The sequence below is a fragment of the Oxyura jamaicensis genome, chromosome Z, assembly GCF_011077185.1.
Source record: "Oxyura jamaicensis isolate SHBP4307 breed ruddy duck chromosome Z, BPBGC_Ojam_1.0, whole genome shotgun sequence".
Lineage (NCBI taxonomy): Eukaryota > Metazoa > Chordata > Aves > Anseriformes > Anatidae > Oxyura > Oxyura jamaicensis.
The window spans coordinates 12,434,357-12,454,842 of NC_048926.1; the positions used below are offsets into that span (position 1 = coordinate 12,434,357).

The window sequence follows — 20,486 nt, forward strand, 5'->3', positions numbered from 1 at the left end:
AAGCGGTGTGACAGGAGGAGTCCCTCCAAACAGTTCTGAGTCATTCCCACTGCAGCACTGCTCTTGAGAGGACAAAATGTTTCCTACTACTTACAGTTCCAGATCAAATATGAGATGAATCAAACATAGCAGTCACACCAATCTCAGTTGTTGCCAAATATTCTTATGTGCTAATACAATGAATTATTACTTGCTCCAGGGTATGACTCTTCAATTCACTACATCCAGAAGATAATCCTGTGCCTCTCAAGGGAAATAATGCTTCAGCAGAATGAAAAAGGAAGCCTAAAAACATGTACTGCCACTGCATCTGTACAGAGACAATGAAATACATACATTATTAAATAAAACCTCTCCCCTCCTTTGTCCCTTTTTTCGTTTTTCTCCCCCCCTCCCTCCCCCTTTTTTTTTGCCAAGACAAAGCCAATAAATACACAAGCAGTAAAAGAAAAGAGTTAACTCTTTCTTCACATTCACTTTCTTCTCATTATCAGCTGGGTACCTCTAGGAGGAATTCTGTTCCAGCCTGACAATGGAACATGAAGGAAGGATGTAGGAGCCGTACTCTCTGCCCCACCTGTTGCCCCCCAGAAGTACCAGTCAGTCCCAGAAACATACAGGGTCCCTTCAGGCACTGTGGGAAGCTTACAGCCTCCCCATGTTCACAGAAGCTTGGGCAAGCTGTCAGAAATGGGACTGGACCCAAAGTGCTGTGTCTTAGCCCTGGGCTCTGACAGTGGTATGTCCAGCTATGCAGGCTTCTTTCCTTTTAAATCTTCCCTTCTTTTCCCTTTTAAATCCGCTTTAAAGAAGATACAAGAATGGTGACAAAAACACGGTTGGATTGTTTTCAAAAGTGAACTTAATTTCTAGCTGGAAGGATGGAATAGGTTGAATTTCTCTGGGAGATCACTTATCAGAAAACATTACAGAGAAGTCTCTATCTAAAATACACCAGGGAAAAATGTATTGCAGAAATGATTTATTTCATCATGCCAACTTAACTCTTTGACATACGATTCAAAAATATATCCAGTACATCAATAATTTAATACACAGAAAAATTCATTACTCAGTGAATTCCAAAACAAGGTTTTATTCACACATACTTGCATCATAAGGCAAAGCTAGTCTATCCATAAGCAGCACTCCTACAGCCTATCCTCAAAATACATTGGAGAATAAATGTCTTCTACTACTATAGCTACACTTAAAAATAATTTCCCTTGTCTTCCAGATACTTCCATAGAAACATATTTCTACAGAAAATAATTTCTACGGTGATAGCTAAGCTATCAAACTATTATAATTCATAGAAATGTCAAATATAACAATATTATCCTGAAGAAATAACTGAATGTGCATGTTATTATTGCCTGCCAATTACAACTAAAACACACACACACAAAATTAAACATGCTGAGGAATACATTCCAGTGCACTTTAATAGAAAAAAAAGAACAAACCTGATGGTGATTACCATATGACTGAAACAGAAGATACCAAATTTAATGCAACAATCAACGACAGCAATCAATATACTAGAAAGGGATCTAGTTCAAGGTGCTATTCTGCTAGGAATGCTGGGTTTCTATTAACATAAGTGGTGTAGGAGTGTCTCAGCTTCAGTCTAGACTACTTAATTAGAGGCACAGATAGTATTAATAGAACTGCCATGAAGCAGCACATATTCCTGCAGAGCTCAGTAGGGAAAAGGAATGTAAAAATTTCAAAAGATTTACAAGATTCACCAATAAGTTGCTTTGTAAAAATCAATCATTTTCTGAATTTTAAACAGAAGTTGAAATCTAGGAGAGAACATATGCAATAAGTAACATTTCTGTTTAAGATTCAAACATTGCTCTGTTATGAATAGGCCAGATTTCCTTAAGCCTCATAAAAAATCTTCCTTCATAAAGTGATCTCTGGTATCATAAATGCCCTTCAGATTGCAAGTAATTAACACCAATAATGAAAACTGCAACAAAATAATGTATTTTTCATATAACACGGTATTCCAAGATAAATTTAATAAAATTATAATTACAGAAAATCAGAGTAACCACTGTTAATACTTCGTATCTAGAACTCATCATGCTTGTGATTTAAAATAGCAAGAATATTGAAAAAGTTAGCAGCTTTCTACTACTCCCATTAATACTGTTAAAGACAATTTATTTTACAGGTGCTTGATTGTAAAACAAAGACATATTAGATGTGATTTTTCCGGTAGTGTAAGTTACAGTAGTATAGTTTGTTACCGTACATAAGTGATAAAATGTAGTCTAGTTTGCTCTATGTCCTTTACATAGTTTGTTAAATGTCTCCTTTATGTTCCCTCATAAAAAGACTTCCTCACTTCACATTGCTAAGAGCTGCACCTTACTTCAACTGCAGAGGACGCACTTCTCACTGTAGTTATCAGGATGTGTATATTTCTAAATGTTTGAGAACAGAAATACAGATCCAGCAGGAACAGGAAGTTTGAACAGAGCTTTTTGCTCTCCATACTTTTAAAGAAATCCAGCACTGACAGAGCGTTAAAGTAGTTACTGTCTTCATTCCCACTTTTGAAAGTTCCTGACAATTTATGTGGATTCGTTTCACTGGTTTACGTATCTGACTTGAAAATATTCAAACGTTTATTATTAGCTTGGGTATTGTTTATTTTTGGTGTGTTTATTGTTTTGTTGTGTTTTTTTTTTTTTGGGTGGTGGTGCTGGTGTCCATGGCTTGAGGAAAGTGTGCTAATGGTGATAAAATCAAAGTATACCCTAGCCGCTCAGTAATTCAAAAAGCAAGACCGTAAAAAAAGATATAATTGAAATAAATATGACTGTATACTGACAAAATCAATAAGCTAACATTCAGTTTCCAAAAAGCACACTTTGCAAGACAGTTTTATTTTAAATCATATAATCCAGAGTATCAAATGTGCTGCAAGAAAACCATCAGCATATTACAATCATTGCTTAAATATACCAAAGTTGATTTTAATTTATTATATATATATATTTTAGGCTACTATTAGGAGTAGAATTAGAGTATCAAAGAACTCGGCAAGCGTTTGGTTGGGGGAGGGTGTGTGTGTTTAAATCCTCAGGCACTTATCTCCCAAGCAAAAGTTTTGCATTGTTTTTATTAGCAGTAACCAAATGAGTCTAAAACTAGCTCAGGTATGCAGCAAGTGTCATGCAGGCATACAACTTATTTCTACAACACTCTTTTATAATTGTACCCTGCATTTTTTGTTGAAAGTTTTCCAGACTTAGTCATCTGCTCTAACAATTACTTTTTGAAACTTTAATCAGCCTACAAATTGCACTTACTTAAAGCAAGCATAACTGTTGGTCAGTAATGAACACATGGATAAAATACTGCTTTCACTTGTCAACTCCTTATGTAAGTTCCCAATATCAAGGGACTATGTGACACTGGGGATCTCCAAGCACAAACCCGGGGAGAACCCTTGAGATATTTTAGAAGCTCTGATTTCTGGGCTTTCAAAAAGCAGCCATCAGTTACTCTTTCATTCCAACATCCGAAGAAAGTCAGTGGATTCCTATCTCAATGAGCTCAGAATTTCTGTATTAGCAACTGAAACCCCACTGCCATTAATTTATAAAGTCAGCTCCTCCAGTCACTATATCCCCATGAAAACTGCTCAGAGGGCTTAAACTAGGGACTAGTTAGCTTTTATATATTAAATCCTGACCATGTTTCAATAGGAAATTCTGCTAGCAACTGTTCCACTGATTTCACAGAGGGGAAAAATCAAGCCCTGAGAAGGCTTAAACCATTGCTCTGAAGTAAACTGCAGCTAGGTAAGAATAATTCACAAGCATTCAGATAAGCAAACATCCCTTCTGTGATTTTTCCACTAGCACTGAATTAGATCCCTTTGTAGTAACATTTCAAGAATTAAATTAAGATCTTGCACCTTTATTTCATTCACAGATTTTCACAAAAACTGTTGGGCAGTTAAATGAAATACAAGTTATAAAAATAGAAATATAAAGTCTTGGAACATTCATATTGATAGATGTCCAAAACATACATCCCCTTTCAGATAAGGCTGGATTCAGGATAGTGTTTCTAAACATAGCTAATATAAATTAAATAGGTACTATTATAAAGTTGCTAAAGAACAGCCTGGATAAAAAAAAGCGTCTCTTTCTCAACTTACAGTTCCTGATACAGCCATAAGATTTTGATCAAACTTTTACAATACACAAAATGCACAAACTAAAAAAGTGCCCTCTTACAGGTAAAGTGGAAATTGCATGAGCTTGGACGCACGCGGGCATAGCTGTCATTCAGTGTATTCACCTAAGAACAAAACTGACATTTTATGCCTGCCCATTTATTTACATAATTATTTCTACACAAGTAGAGTATTTCTCCTCCTTCATAATAACAATACAGTGTTTTCATACAGGCAGATTGATATATTACAAATACCACTACTGTTAGAACATATAATGTACTAAATCACAGGAGGTAGTTAGATTTCCATTAACAGTTACTCCAGAAAACAAAGACTACTTTTAAGAATTGGTAGAACCTCTCATTCATGAAAATTTACTTTTCATAATAACTCAGTCCTAGCTGCTTTAAAGGTTGCCTATCTTTTTAAGCATGGTTAAGAATTTATGACAGAAGCATGTTCTCTTTCAGTATTCAACATCATTTTGCAACACGCACTTAAAACTCCAAGTGGTAAAGATTTAAGACAAATTCCAATAAAACAACAGTTAAGTTAATCAAATTTCACAAGATGTCATGACCATATCTTTAACCTTGTATTTCAAACTTCATTCAACTAACTACGATTCAAAAATATATCTACACCAATGAAATTAATGAGAAGCATTTTTACACTTAGTAATTGGCATTTTTGAATGGCATTTAAATGAGTAAGCATTTATTCTTTTTGCAACAACTTACTGCAAAATACAGGCACCTTAAAAACAGATATGTAATGCAAACAGGGCATTTGGGACATAAGAAGTGTTTACCATTATATAGTCATGCTATGTATTTCCCTTCTTCTAAAGAAATGCTCTAAAATTGTAAATCGTGCCTGAATCATATGCAAATTATAATGTTTCAGAATTTAACTCAGTTTCCCTATTAGATTTCTTTTACACTTAAAAAAACCATCAATATGCCAAGATTTTCAACAGGTAAACTGTAAAAATCTTTCACAGAAATATATTTATGAATGTATTCTTGCTATTGCACATATGTTTATATGATGGTGAAACCCTCATCCAAATTCAAGTATTTACACATACTAAAATCATTCATCATACAGCATTGGAAAAGGAAAAAAACAATTACCTTTCTTGATCAATACACATTGCTCCAAAATTTGTGCCAGCAAGATTTATGAACACAGCCTGCCATTACATTTTCTGCCTAAGCAGGGTCTGATTCAAAGACCACTATAACCAAAAGAAGCCTTAATTTAAATCAGCAGATTTTGGACTAGGCATAAAAGTTCAACTAGGAAAAAAAGTTAGAAAATGTTTATTATAATTACTGATATAACTGCACTTTGGATGCATCGAGATACTCTCACAGCATCTGCTCAAACAAACAAAAAAAAGCCTTCCAAAAATGCTCTTTTTAAAACTTAAATGTTACTGTTCAAGCTGAGCCCTAGACATATTTATGAAGTTTATTCTCTGTTAACTTAATTATTAGTTTTCTCCTTTTGGTAATTACACAAAAGCCCACATGGACATACAATAACATCTACAGTAGAAGAAGCATATTCTTGTCCTAATTGGTAAAGTTCTAATACATGTGCATTTCCAAAATATAGTTGTTCCTTCATTATTATTTTAAAAACAAAATTGGTCTTCTTTATTTCTGTGATATATCATAAATACAGTATTTTCCAAGCAATCATTAGGAAATACATGTCCACTGAATTTTTCTTAGCTTTTCTTAGCAATGACTGGCTATAAACTCTTCAGAAGGGACAGGCAGCACAGAAGGGGTGGTGGAGTGGCTCTCTATATTAGAGAGTGTTTCGATGTTGTAGAACTCGAGGCTGGGCATGACAAAGTCGAGTCCCTTTGGGTTAGGATCGGCGGGGCCAACAAGGCTAGCATCCTGGTCGGGGTCTGTTACAGACCGCCGAACCTGGACGAGGAGACAGATGAGGAGTTCTACAGGCAGCTGGCAGAAGTTGCGAATTCGTCAGCGCTGGTTCTCGTGGGGGACTTCAACTTCCCTGACATATCCTGGAAGCACAACACAGCCCAGAGGAAGCAGTCTAGGAGGTTTCTGGAGAGCGTGGAAGATAGCTTCCTGACACAGCTGGTTAGTAAGCCTACCAGGGGTGGCGCCCCGCTAGACCTTCTCTTCACAAACAGAGAAGGACTGGTGGAGGATGTGATTGTCGGGAGCTGTCTTGGGCAGAGTGACCATGAAATGGTGGAGTTCTCTATTCTTGGCAAGGCCAGGAAGGGGACCAGTAAAACCACTGTACTGGACTTTCGGAGGGCTGACTTTGTGCTGCTGAGGACACTGGTTGGTAGAGTCCCTTGGGAGGCGGTTCTGAAGGGCAGAGGAGTCCAGGAAGGCTGGGCGCTCTTCAAGAGGGAAATCCTAATGGCGCAGGAACGGTCTGTCCCCACGTGCCCAAAGACGAGCTGGCGGGAAAGAAGACCAGCCTGGCTGAACAGAGAATTGTGGCTTGATCTTAGAAGAAAAAAGAGGGTTTATAATCTTTGGAAAAGTGGGCAGGCCACTAGGGAGGACTATAAGGATATCGCGAGGCTGTGCAGGGACAAAATTAGAAAAGCCAAAGCTCATCTGGAGCTCAATCTGGCTACTGCTGTTAAAGATAACAAAAAATGTTTTTATAAATACATCAACACGAAAAGGAGGACTAAGGAGAATCTCCATCCTTTACTGGGTGCGGGGGGAAACTTAGTTACAAGTTATGAGGAAAAGGTGGAGGTGCTTAATGCCTTCTTCACCTCAGTCTTTAATGGCAATACCGACTGTTCTCTGGATACCCAGTACCCTGAACTGGTGGAAGGGGATAGGGAGAGAGATGTGGCCCTCACTATCCATGAAGAAATGGTTGGTGACCTGGTACGGCACTTGGATGTGCACAAGTCGATGGGGCCGGATGGGATCCACCCAAGGGTACTGAGAGAACTGGCAGAGGTGCTGGCCAAGCCGCTTACCATCATTTATCAACAGTCCTGGCTATCGGGGGAGGTCCCAGTTGACTGGCGGCTAGCAAACGTGACGCCCATCTACAAGAAGGGCCGGAGGGCTGACCCGGGGAACTACAGGCCTGTCAGTTTGACCTCAGTGCCAGGGAAGCTCATGGAGCAGATTATCTCGAGAGTCATCACGCAGCACTTGCAGGGCAAGCAGGCAATCAGGCCCAGTCAGCATGGGTTTATGAAGGGCAGGTCCTGCTTGACGAACCTGATCTCCTTCTATGACAAAGTGTCGCGCTGGGTGGATGAGGGAAAGGCTGTGGATGTGGTCTACCTTGACTTCAGCAAGGCTTTTGACACCGTTTCCCACAGCATTCTCCTCAAGAAACTGGCTGCTCTTGGCTTGGACTGGCGCACGCTTCGTTGGGTTAGAAACTGGCTGGATAGCTGGGCCCAAAGAGTCGTGGTAAATAGAGTCAAACCAGTTGGAGGCCGGTCACTAGTGGCATTCCCCAGGGCTCGGTGCTGGGGCCGGTCCTCTTCAATATCTTCATTGATGATCTGGATGAGGGCATTGAGTGCACCCTCAGTAAGTTTGCAGATGACACCAAGTTAGGTACGTGTGTCGATCTGCTCGAGGGTAGGAAGGCTCTGCAGGAGGATCTGGAGAGGCTGGACCGATGGGCCAAGGTCAACTGCATGAAGTTCAACAAGGCCAAGTGCCGGGTCCTGCACCTGGGGCGCAATAACCCCAAGCAGAGCTACAGGCTGGGAGATGAGTGGTTGGAGAGCTGCCAGGCAGAGAAGGACCTGGGAGTGATGGTTGACAGTCGGCTGAATATGAGCCAGCAGTGTGCTCAGGTGGCCAAGAAGCCAACAGCATCCTGGCCTGTATAAGAAACAGTGTGGCCAGCAGGGCCAGGGAGGTGATCGTCCCCCTGTACTCGGCTCTGGTGAGGCCGCCCCTCGAGTACTGTGTTCAGTTTTGGGCCCCTCACTACAAGAAGGACATGGAGGTGCTCGAGCGAGTCCAGAGAAGGGCTACGAAGCTGGTGAGGGGCCTGGAGAACAAGTCTTACGAGGAGCGGCTGAGGGAGCTGGGCTTGTTCAGCCTGGAGAAAAGGAGGCTCAGGGGTGACCTTATCGCTCTCTACAGGTACCTCAAGGGAGGCTGTAGCGAGGTGGGGGTTGGTCTGTTCTCCCACGTACCTGGTGACAGGACGAGGGGGAATGGGCTTAAGTTGCGTCAGGGGAGTTTTAGGTTGGATGTTAGGAAGAACTTCTTTACCGAAAGGGTTGTTAGACACTGGAACGGGCTGCCCATGGAAGTGGTGGAGTCACCATCCCTGGAGGTCTTCAAAAGACGTTTAGATGTAGAGCTTAGGGATATGGTTTAGTGGGGACTGTTAGTGTTAGGTCAGAGGTTGGACTTGATGATTTTGAGGTCTCTTCCAACCTAGAAAATTCTGTGATTCTGAGTTTAGACATCATCAAATATTACGCTTCGAGACATTGACAGGTATCTTCCACCAGGCTGGTACCTGCAGAATGAATTTTAAGTATGAAAAAATATCACAGGAAAAAGAAGAATAAAGATCCAAGAATACACACAACCCTCACTGCACACTTTGCTTGTTTAGTCTCAATAATTATTACAAGATCTGAAGTTGTACTGAATTAGTTTTTCCATGAGAATTTTTTATGCAGTCATTAAATTAAATCTCATGTGATCAAAAAAACATGATACATGATATAAATATAGGGAGTCTTAAAGAATTTTGCTTCCTGTTGCAAAGGAAATAAGTTGAATGATTTTGTTAAATAGTACAAATTTTTTAAAAAACAGCATCAAAAGTTTCTTGTTTGGGTGATTAACAGAACGTGCTGTGTTCCTAGGAAGCATATAAAGATTAATTAAAACAAATGGCTGCATACTTACTAGGAAAGAAAAGGGATCTTCACAAATTATTGGTAATATATATTTCAAAAGGATTTAGAAGGCACAAGTAAAATCTGATACAAGCACAACGTACTTCCTGTCTGCAGTACTTAGCAAAACCCAAACAGACACAAAACCAGAACATAGCCTTCCTAGTGCTGTTACAATGTCCTAGAACATCCATAACTATTGCAGGAGCTATCATTAAAAATAAATAAATAAAAATCAGTGTTATACAAACTATCTTTAAGTGAATTGAAATTTTAAATGGAGCTACTCTTGATTGATCAACTCTGTGAAATGAAGGTTATTAGAAGAAGGTTCAATGAAACTCTCTGGCTCCAGGTTTCCTTTTTTAAAGAAAAAGATCAGAATGCTCTGCAAAGTTCACGTAGCTGCCAGAAGACTTAAGATATGTACTTGAAAAGTATTTGCCTCAAGATAATTATAAGACTGCTTACGTACATTTTTGTAGGTTACTGCCCCTTCCACACACTGTTTAGTACATCAACAATGCTTAGAACTGCCAGGCTAGTTCCTCTTTAAACTCTTGTACTTGAACAAAGCAAACAACCCCAGGCAAATGCTGTGACACTAGATTATACAAATTACTTGCTGTTATAATCTAACATTGCTGAATCAATCCACAGAACCCGGTAGGGTAATTTAACAGCATTCTTTACATGCTTTTGAATTGGCATTTAGTTGTTGATGTTACAGATGTAACTCAACAGAAACCACTTCTGAATTTTTATTGAATTTGATATACTAATTTAAACTGAAAAATAGCATGACGTATAACTTCTTATAAGGAAGTTTAAAATCATTTATCATTAAAAGGTTCTAAATCATAATAGCCTAGGTAAAAAAAAGCATCCAGTAAATGTATTACTTCTTTCCTCAATCTAAAGCAGAGCCTAGCAGCTAGTAAGATACCCTGTTTCACAACTAAGAACATTTGGTGTTGCAAACACATCCAGAGAATCACAGGATTCTCTATTATACACAGAGCTACACCACACGGTCCAATAGTTTTTGTTCAATAGGTTCAGATTTTAATTTACTTCACTAGTCTCAAGATCTGATCCCCAGCTGCATTCCCAGCCCTGTAATACTCTGTTTCATTTCCTTCTGTTCTTTATGATGTTTTTATACAGGGAAATCAAGTAAGCTTTCTGAAGTACTGTAAGACTGAGGTCCTGTAAGAAAACCTTATATTGAACATATGTAGGTCTTTCTTCCAGTCTTTCACTTCCATATTTATAAGCAATATTTTTCACATTACATCAACTACAAATTTATGTTCAACTCAAATATTTCTAAAAAAAATTTAAAAGCCTTCATCTTTTGACTAGTTTTAAAACATTTTTCGTATCTTCGTGGAGAAGGAAGAAAAAGTAAAGAGCTAGTGAGAATCAAATATTATTACAAAATAATAGGTCAGGAGGCAGGAGCTAATATCTTTTAATTTTTAATTGTAATTAAAACAGATTCCTCACCTTCCGGAGTCTGATTCAAGAGGGTCATCATTAATTGAGTCTGCATTAAAATCCAAAGGTTCTGCATCCTGGAGAAGTTCTATTCTATCTCTCTCAGTCCTACCGTTTGATCGGGTGTACTTTGACAGTGCTGAACAGGTGAAAGAAAGGAAAGACAATTGTTTGCTCTATGTACACTTTAGAGTGTGTGGAAAAATCAAACAAAAAACACAACAAAAACCAGTAATAATTTGCTAGTATCTCAGATAAAGTGTAAGAGTGATTACCTAGAGTAAATTCAATATTAAACCAAATCTGGCTACATGCTCAAATTGGTAGGTGTTTTGGATTTTATTTCTAATTTCCAGAGCTATGTGATTACAACTTTTCATTTTCCCCTCAACTAGGATGAGATCTAGTTTGCAAAGAATGAAAAGAAAATGAAAATAGTTATAAACAAATATTACTTAGAAGTAAATAAATAAAGCATCCATTCTTCTTCCTACTTTCCACTTTTAACTGAACTAGCTGAGAAAGGAGGTAGGTATAAAATTTACCAGGAGTTTTTTCTGTTCTTTTTCTGTGGATTTATCCATTTCAAAACAAACAAATTAGTGAAATAACTAGTTGTTTTGCAATTAACTGCCACCTTCACTGGGCCAGTGCCTACAGCTTGTTTTGGTATTAGAATGCTGCACTATCACATGGTTAATATTAAAATATAATTTGAAATAATTTCAGTTTGTCTACCACTGAAAACATGGGTTTCCAACTGTTGTAGTGTGTGTGGGGAAAAATCTACCAGCTGTCTCTAAAGTATGTTCAAAGCTTCCCCACCTTCCACTTTTTCTTACTTTTTTTTTTTTAAACAAAAACAGAATGTTTGAAATCTCTTCCCTTGAATATTTTCCCTTTTACTTAGTAAGCTTTTATCAGCTTTGCTTAATTCAACCTGTCATACTTAGTTGTTCAGTTACATTTCTCACCTGTTGTTAGCTTACAACAGCACATAAAATATATTTTAAAACATTAATACAAATAATGACACAAGGACAAGTCAACTTTTTGGAAGCTTAAAGCAGACAATGAAAGTTTGTTTGTTTTCAAAGATTTTTTCTCAACGTTATTATTCTTCAACAAGAAAAATAATACTGCACGTATTAAGAATCTAAACCACCAATAGTTTAACATGTGTTATTAAATGAACATGCATGTACTCATGTATGTTGTTGCCTTTACATCTGTTGGTCATTTATCTGGTTATTCCAGTTTGGATGAATTCATTTGCAACTAGAAAAGGTAAATTTAAAGATTTAGATCTTCCAATTTCAAGACATGTCCTAAATAAAGTATTTTTGTTACAAACTGCTACGCTGACTGCAATCAATGTATGTCTCATAGTAAAACCATGTAACTGAGACCAGCCAGAATCTCCAACCTCAATTGGTCAGAAGACAGGAAGAAACACAGCACTCTTTTCAGGTGTCTTTAACGGACAAGACTGCACTATGCCACAGAAGGAAATGTATCAGCACATCATCTAAGACAAAAGGAAACTATTTAGTCTTTCTTACACAGCCAGTAATTGTGCAGACAGGATATTAAAAAACTAAAACAAAAATGCACACACTCAAAACAACAACAGAAAAAAAAACAACAAAACTTACGTCTATTGGCATTGGTCTCTGAGAAACTGGATTCTTTTTGTTCTGTGTGAACAACCCTGTTTCTGGTAGAATCCTCTCTATTTCCATACCGCTCTTTCCATTCCTAGAAAAGGACAAAAAAGACAAACATTAGCTGTGAGTAAGGAGTAACGCAACTACAGCATACCTAGCATCAAGAGAGATTCCACAATTCAAAGCTAATGAGTCAATTACAACCTACTGTGAAAGTAATACTTCAAAAAAAGTTACTGTTTGATGTCTTTATATAGCAAAAACTCTTGTTTTAAACTCAAGGCAAGGCCCTTCACAAAACCAGTTTCAATAAATGTTCTTTAGAAGAGAATGTCTCAAAGGTAACAAGCTACATATTAAATCTACAAAGTTCTTCAAACGCTCTAAGTTATGGTGAGAAGACAAACATTCCTGTTTCCTGGTTTCTCTTTCCATCTAGTGGTAGAACTGTAAAATACCCAGACAAAATAATCTGAAAGGTTTTTTTTACTAAATTTATTCATTTTTTTCCATTCCATCATCTAACATTTTAGCATTTAGTCTTTTTAATATGGAGTAGTATGAAGTACTAGAAAAAAAAAATATCACCTGCTCTTTTTAGGAGAGAACTTCATGGATCAATAGAAATTTTTCCAATTGCTCTGCTAACTTCAATGTATTTCAGATTCATATATGGATCCCTGGTATACTCAAAAGTACAGTATTGATTTACACCATCAAATCTTATAGTTCAAAGCTGTAGATCAAATGTTTAATTGTAATCCAGTGAAAAGTAATACTCTCAAAAGCCCCAAAAGTTTCAAGAATGAATGTGCTACAGTATTTAATGCAAACTCAAAAAACAGGTAAGATCTGAAATTGAGCTTGTAGTTGAAACTAAAATTGTTGCTTTATGTCAGATCATTTCAGGGTATACCAAATATGTCATGCATTTACTACTACATCACTTTGTATAAAGGGCAAGTCCTAAAATTATGGGATGTAGGGTGTTGAGGGGATCATCAGAAGAAAGATCGTTGCAGTACTGGCTGTTATCAAAAATTGAAGGCAAGTTTCCCTGAGCCTGAAGAACCCATAGGTTTTAGTCCCAGAATTATCTTGCCTTTCTGTAAATATTTTCCCCTTTAGTCATTTCATTTTTCACATGTATCCTTTAGATTTTTCTATTTGATTGTGACTGTCTGTATGAAATTCCAAAGGCTATAAATCAATTAGTAAAGCTACAGTTAACTGAAGCTGCTTAAATGAAGCTGCCTGAATTATATTCTGGTAACAACAGACATGAGGAAGGCTGAGGTACTCAACAACTTCTTCGCCTCAGCCCTCACTGCCAGTCAGACTTCCCATGTCTCTCAAGTCCCTGAACATCTAGGCAAGGGCTGGGAGAGCAAAGTCCCTCCTATTCCAAGTGAAAAGCAGGCTCAAGACCACCTGATGAAACTGAACAGGTACAAGTCTATGGGGCCTGATGGCATGGACCCCAGGTCCTGAGGGAAATGGCTGATGGAGTTGCCAAGCCTCTCTCCCTCATATTTGAAAATTCATGAGTTAGGTGAAGTCCCTGGTGAAGGGAAAAAGGGGAACATCACTCCCATTTCTAAAAAGGGTAGAAAGGAGGACCTAGGGAACTACAGGCTGGCAAGCCTCACCTCTGTGCCTGGAAGATCCTCCTGGAAGCAATGTCAAGGCACATGAAGTATAAGAAGGTGATCCAAGACAGCCAGCATTGCTTCACAAAGGGCAAATTACGCTTGATCAATATGTTGGCGTTCTGTGATGGAGTAACTGCATCAGTCAACAAGGAAGACCGACCAATGTCATCTACCTGGACTTGTGTAAGGCCTTCAACATACTCCCACACGACATCCTGATCTCCAGATTGGAGAGAGATGGAGTTGAAGGGTGAACCATCCAGTGCATAAGGAATTGGCTTGATGGCCACACCCAGAGAGTCGTAGTCAATGGCTTTATGTTCAGGTGAAGACCAATGACAAGTGGTGTCCCTCAGGGGTCTGTCTTGGGACCAGGGCTGTTTAACGTCTTTATCAATGACACAGACAGTGGGATTGAGTGCACACTCAGCAAGTTTGCAGATGACATCAAGCTGAGTGGTGCAGTTGATGCATCAGAAAGAAGGGAAGCCATCCAGAGGGACCTGGACAAGCTTGAGAAGTGGGCCCATGTGAACCTAACAATGTGCAAGGTGCTGCACCTGGGTTGGGGCAATCCCAGACATGAGCACAGACTGGGAGAAGAACCCATTGAGAGCAGCCCAGCCAAGAAAGACTCGGGGGTTGGACAAGAAGCTTGACATGAGCCAGCAGCATGTGCCTGCAGCCCAGAAGGCCAACAGGGCTGCACAAAAAGAGGCACAGCCAGCAGGTTGAGGGAGGTGATTGTCCCCTTCTACTCTGCCCTTGTGAGACCCCACTTGCATCCAGGTCTAGGGCCCCCAGCACAAGAAAGATGTGGATCTGTCAGAGCAGGCCCAGAGGAGGACTACAAAGATGACCAGATGGCTGGAGCACCTCTTCTAGGAAGGAAGTCTGGGAGCTGGAGATGTTCAGCCTGAAGAAGATAACACTTGGGGAGACCTTATTGTTACCTTTCAGTACTTAATGGGGGCTTATTAAAAAGATGGAGAGAAACTATTTAGTCAGGCAGATAATGGTAGTACAAGAGGGAATGGTTTTAAACCGAAAGAAGGGAGATTTAGATTAGATGTTAGGAGGGAATTCTTTCCTCAGAGGGTGGGGAGGCACTGAACAGGTTGCCCAGAGACGCTGTGCATGCCCCATCGCTGGAGAAGTTCAAGGCCAGGTTGGATAGGGCCATGGGCAACCATATCTTCTAGTGGGTGGCACTATAGCACTGGGATTGAACTAGATAATCTTTAAAGATCCCTTCCTACCTAAGCCTTTATATCGTCTTACAATCTTTCAGCTCAATAAGCACTGGAAAAGATTTGAATCAAATACTTTGTTTGTTACTCAGTGGCAACAGCACTTATTCTGTATTAATATAATTTCTTCCTGTGAAAAAAAAAAATATAACTAATGAGCAAACAAAACAACAGGTAAGTTTAAGAGAGTGCACAGTACCCATTTTAAGTGAATATTCCAACATTGCAACTCTACAGTTATTTCAAGCAGAGCAGTATCAACAGAAGGGACTGAGAGTAAGCCATTCAAGATTATTTTGAAACCAACAGATTGGGACCCTTCTTAAAAGGAACTACATTCGTTACACCAATAGGCATAGGTCTTTCTAACAGCACAGAATAACAAGAGTGTCCAAGGAGCATGACCACAATCAACCTCTCTCATCTTTTAAAATGATGATGTACATTATATTTTTCTCCCAGCCATGATTATTCTGCAAGATTAAACTGATTCCATTAGTTATTGGGGGATATATATATTTTTCAAATAGTTCAGGATGAATTAAATAGCAATGGCAAATCCTAGCATATATTGTACTATACTAAAATTATGATTAGAGAAAACATGCTCATACCCTTCTTCTGTTTTCACCTTCTTCCTGTCTTTGTCGTTTTCTTTTCTCTAAAAAATAAAAAAAAAAGTCCAGCTATGTACCAGAAAAATAGTTATTCAGACTTTTCTTAAACAAAAGGAATGAAAACCCAGCATTAACTACGAGAGTAGTTAATTCTATTGAATAGATGACTCATACAATTAAATAAAGCCAAAGACAAAGCTGCTTGTCTATCATTATGGAGTTTCCCATTAAAATCAATTCATCATGTAGGTATCTTCTGTCAAGACATAACATTTGGATACCAGTTGGCAAAGCAAGAATAAACTTGAAGAAATGACTGGAAAAAGTATAACATTAAGAAGAACATTAAGAAGAAACTTGAGTGCTATTCAATCAAAACCTTTTTGAAGTTCTGGGAAGCCTAAAGCATGACTGATATAGTTTATGTCATTATCTCCTTTCAGTTGGAAGTGTAACATTACAATGCCAAAGAAACAGTAATCTGCTGTTCAGGGGAGTAAGTGACACCCTTCCTGTTTAAAAAACAAACAAACAAAAAAAACCCTCTAAGTTAATCTAGCTGGTTTTGTTTCTAATAAAGTATGAAAGGAGAAGTATTGCATAATATAACATTTTATCCACAGATTTTAGTTTCTGAACCTTTACTCACAACCGCCACCAGCTTTAAACAAGAACTCTTTCAATAAAGAACATTAACAAAAGAGCTTTCCAAAACAGCTGATAACTACAGCTCTACAGAACATGCTTGCTGTCATAAAACACAACAGTTAACAGAAGTATTTCAGATTTCAGGAAAAAAAAAAAAACACACACCACTAAAGGGAAAAATGGAATTTGGACAGGTCAGTGAACACACAAAGACTGAAATGAGTTTGTTTATGATAAAGACAATTTAAGTGGTAACTATCCTTTATGAGAGATTAAACAGGATCTCTGCACCTGCTCAGGTATTACTAGATCACTAATGACTTCAAAGGACCTAACCGAATTGTAAAATTATAGACACTGTACAAATAAAGCTGCTATTTTACTTCAGATGTCAATGAAGTCAAACAGTGCTTACACAGCAATCTGTATTGTGAATCTGTTGTGCTGCGTGAAGTAAGTAGACTGCCTCAATGCCATTCATAACATTGAGAAGCCATATGCTTTTTTTTCCCCCCCAACATTTCAAACATGGAAACATGTAATATACTCTCTACGAAAAACAGGATAGAGAATCTAACATACCTCTTCTGATTAGCTCCTTTCCTTCATCAATCAAATCGGAGGTCATTTCACTGTCCCCCATGAACTGCTGAAATCCCAAAAGATTCAAACAACGAGTTCCTAAACTGGTAAAAGCAGAAGAATAAAAAATTTCCTTTGTTCAGTCACACTGAGTAGTTTGGATACTGCAAAATGTAAAACATTATTCAGAAATTTCTGGACAATTCAAAGAAAAAAACAACACTGAAGAAAAAAGAGATTACTTCAGAGATTAGAAAATTCAAAACAGTGACAGGTTCCTAAATGTAATTGAAAGTAATGGAATATTCCTATGTAAGTAGTGAGATAAAAATGCTTATGGTCTGAGAGCAGTGCAAATGATTTAAGACAATTAAGTGAAACCTTCTCAGATATAATAGAATTCATGCTTATCATATCCAATTCACTCTCCTCTGGCAGAGGAAAATTACTATCAATGTTATGCACATTATGATACTATAGTTTAAAAAAAACAAAACAGCAATAACAGGAAATCCACTTTATTGCAGTTGTTACTTAGAAGAAATGCCTGGCATTCTCTTTCGCTGTAGGCCATCATTTTGAATACCCATAAGGTGGCAGTCAGATTAAGATTGGTCCATCTTTTGTCAAGGATTAAGCTAGTTCTGGAACTGTATCCAGAAACTTTTTCAACTTCCCACCAGATTATCCATGTTTTTTTTTGTTAACCTCTCTCCAAACTGTAATATCAACATCATGTTCGAAAATCGCTTCATTGTATACTTATAAGAAGATTTTTCCGGTACTATCTCAGCATTAAGACAGTTTCATTAAATAAGGAGACAGCCTTACGTGATATATTTTAATTAAGCATTCAGTTCCACATGTATGTGAATTCCTTAGAAAGCATTAGAGTTCCTGCAAATCAACTTCTTCTACTTTCTTTTATTCTATTACACTGTAACAGTGAAGACCCAGGATCATCATGGACAGGTCACACAAAGCATTTTCTCATCCTTTCTCATTTCTTTTGGGGATTCTTTTACCCCAACCTAACCTGAAGATAGGGAGGGAAAAGCTAGGACTGGATTCTTGTCGCCTCATTTCATGTGAATGTTCATAGGCTACTGAAGGACATTAAAAGCAAACTACATTCCAGATGACCCTAAACACATACATAGCTTCTGTATGCAATGCAATGCAAGACTGAAGAAATGAACATAAACATAGGCAAGCTGTGTCAGACACAAGCGTATCTCATCTCTTACAGGGGTCAGAAGCAGACATTTGAAACCAATTTAAGGACCAAGCAAGCATATATCTTTCTGTAATTACCCTTCCAGACTCCTGCAATTTGTGGCTTAGGGAAGCAAGATTTAATGATTTATAACACTATGCTTTCAAGCTAGTCCAGTAACTGAGCAGAAATTTATTAGTCTGTTAGAAAGTTCATTAGGTAAGAGTTTCTACTAATGCTTCTTTGTTTATTCAAAAAACCTTGCTGAAAACAGTTTCCTCACCATAATTTTAATTTCAAATAGCATAATCTGATTTTCTGTGGGCCCCGAAGGCTGAACAGAATGGAACCCACAATCTGATTAATGCATGTTTAATGGGAAATGTAATTAAGTTAAATGTAAAAACAAATGGTTTAATAAAGGATACTCTTAAAATGTATAGATTTCACATAAAACAATTGATCACTATTTATCTTTTGTGTTTTTATGAATGCGTCACAGATCCATTAATATGTTCCAGGTTTACTACTGGAAAAGAAGTGAATCTCTTCTTAAGTGCTGAAATTGAAGTTACTAATATAAAAAAAGTGGAGGATGAATCTTGCAAATTACTTACCTAAAGTAGGTTGCAATACAGAGAATTACAACAAGCATTGGATAATATATATAGAATCCATCTGCAATGAAGGACAGCACTCTCATTGATCCCATTATCTGGAAAACAAATCCACATGAGCAAGCTCTAGTGATATATTTGTACATAAAAGTAGATGGCACAATCTTTCTGGGTGTTTTCAGTCTATAATACATGGTAAGACTTATCACAGATCTGATTCAGACAATTGACCCAGAACGTCCAGGGGAAGAAAAAAAAAAAAACACTTAAAATGTTTAAGATGCTAGTTCTTTTTATCTCACCTAATCCAGAATCTGTTCAAAGTTAGTGGATATTTTCATCTGCTATAGAAGGACTACATTAGGACACTACTTGCTAACAACAAAGGTAGATGCGACTTGCTGTCAGAAATTAATTGTTCAGTAAAATCAAACTCAGTATTTTTCAGTGGCCAATTAGGTTTGATATTAATCCATAAAGATGCCCCTATGCTAAAGCCAGTGGGACCTCCTAAAGCTGTTAGGAAGGGAAGAACAGCTTATGCTCTCCAGTATAATGCTGTACTTCCTTAAGATAGACACCAAAACAAGAAAGTGGAGTTGTCAACAACTCCTGTGTAGCTAGAAGTCATTACCAAACTCTTGCTCTGTTACTGTCTAATATTAGTGAAAAAATGAATATTTTAATCTCACTACAAGAAGTATTACAAAATATTTTTCCTATTCTCCAAACCATACAAAGCCTCAATACCATATTTTCTATACTTACCGATGTGTAAGCAGTTGGCTGAGCATCTCTGTGAGAGATTGTTGCATCCATATGGGTCAAGCCCAAAAAGTTCAAGCACAATGGTGGAGTAAGACGGCAAAATAACCTGCAGAAACGTAGGAGATAACAGCATTTAAAACGATCTCCTGCATTAAAGATATTAAGAAACCATACCAAGATGTATGGCCTTCAAGGTCAGGTTGGATTGAGTTTTGGGCGACCTGATCTAGTGGAAGGCATCCCTGCCCACGGCAAGGGGCTTGGAACTAGATGATTTTTAAGGCCCCTTCCAATCTAAACCATTCTGTGATTCTATTATCACAGAATAATGATGAACAGCTCAGTAGGTTTTAGACCCATATGATTATAAATGAAAGGATGTAAGTAAGAGTTTAACTTATGCTTTCAATTGACTACTCAGCAGAAATCTGCAAACTATGTGCCACATACTCACATGCCACTGAAAAGGAGACTGTACGCATCTGTCTGATGATGTGAAGCTAAGTAGTAATAGTTAAATACACGGATCCTGAAGACAGTGGAGTAAACACAAATACTTAGGAAAAAGATGGTAAGAAAACAGGCCATCTGGAAAGGAAAAAAAGTGAAATTTGAATGTAGAACTGTCCTGGTTTCAGATGGAATAAAATTAATTTTCTTCCTAGTAGCTGGTATGATGCTGTGCTTTGGATTTAGAATGCGAACAATAACACACCAATGTTCTAGTTGTTGCAGAGCAGTGTTTACACTAAGTCAAGGACTTCTCATGTTCTCATGCAGCACTACCAGCAAGAAAGCTGGGGGTGCAAAAGAAGCTGGGGGGGGATACAACCAGCACAGCTGTCCCAAA

The 20,486-nt window shown here is 38.0% G+C and overlaps 1 protein-coding gene across 2 annotated transcripts in view; it reads right to left on the bottom strand.

Annotated features, from left to right (window-relative positions):
- Positions 1 to 965: 965 nt before the first annotated feature.
- The window catches only part of LMBRD2 (LMBR1 domain containing 2), a 37,692-nt gene continuing 18,171 nt past the window's right edge, over positions 966 to 20,486 (bottom strand). Inside the window, exons 11-20 of one of the 2 annotated variants that reach the window (XR_004746090.1) lie at positions 20,091 to 20,224; positions 19,637 to 19,742; positions 18,869 to 18,966; positions 17,036 to 17,139; positions 15,803 to 15,849; positions 12,275 to 12,377; positions 10,629 to 10,758; positions 8,667 to 8,731; positions 4,880 to 5,953; positions 2,064 to 2,074 (exon numbers count right to left, since the gene is read on the bottom strand). Coding sequence is in view for 1 of the 2 variants with exons in the window: in XM_035309675.1 (XP_035165566.1) it covers positions 8,671 to 8,731; positions 10,629 to 10,758; positions 12,275 to 12,377; positions 15,803 to 15,849; positions 17,036 to 17,139; positions 18,869 to 18,966; positions 19,637 to 19,742; positions 20,091 to 20,224 (783 nt within the window). In the remaining variant the exon portion in view is untranslated. Of the gene's footprint in view, positions 5,954 to 8,666; positions 8,732 to 10,628; positions 10,759 to 12,274; positions 12,378 to 15,802; positions 15,850 to 17,035; positions 17,140 to 18,868; positions 18,967 to 19,636; positions 19,743 to 20,090; positions 20,225 to 20,486 lie in introns of both variants that reach the window. The other variant, XM_035309675.1, reaches the window with a different exon arrangement.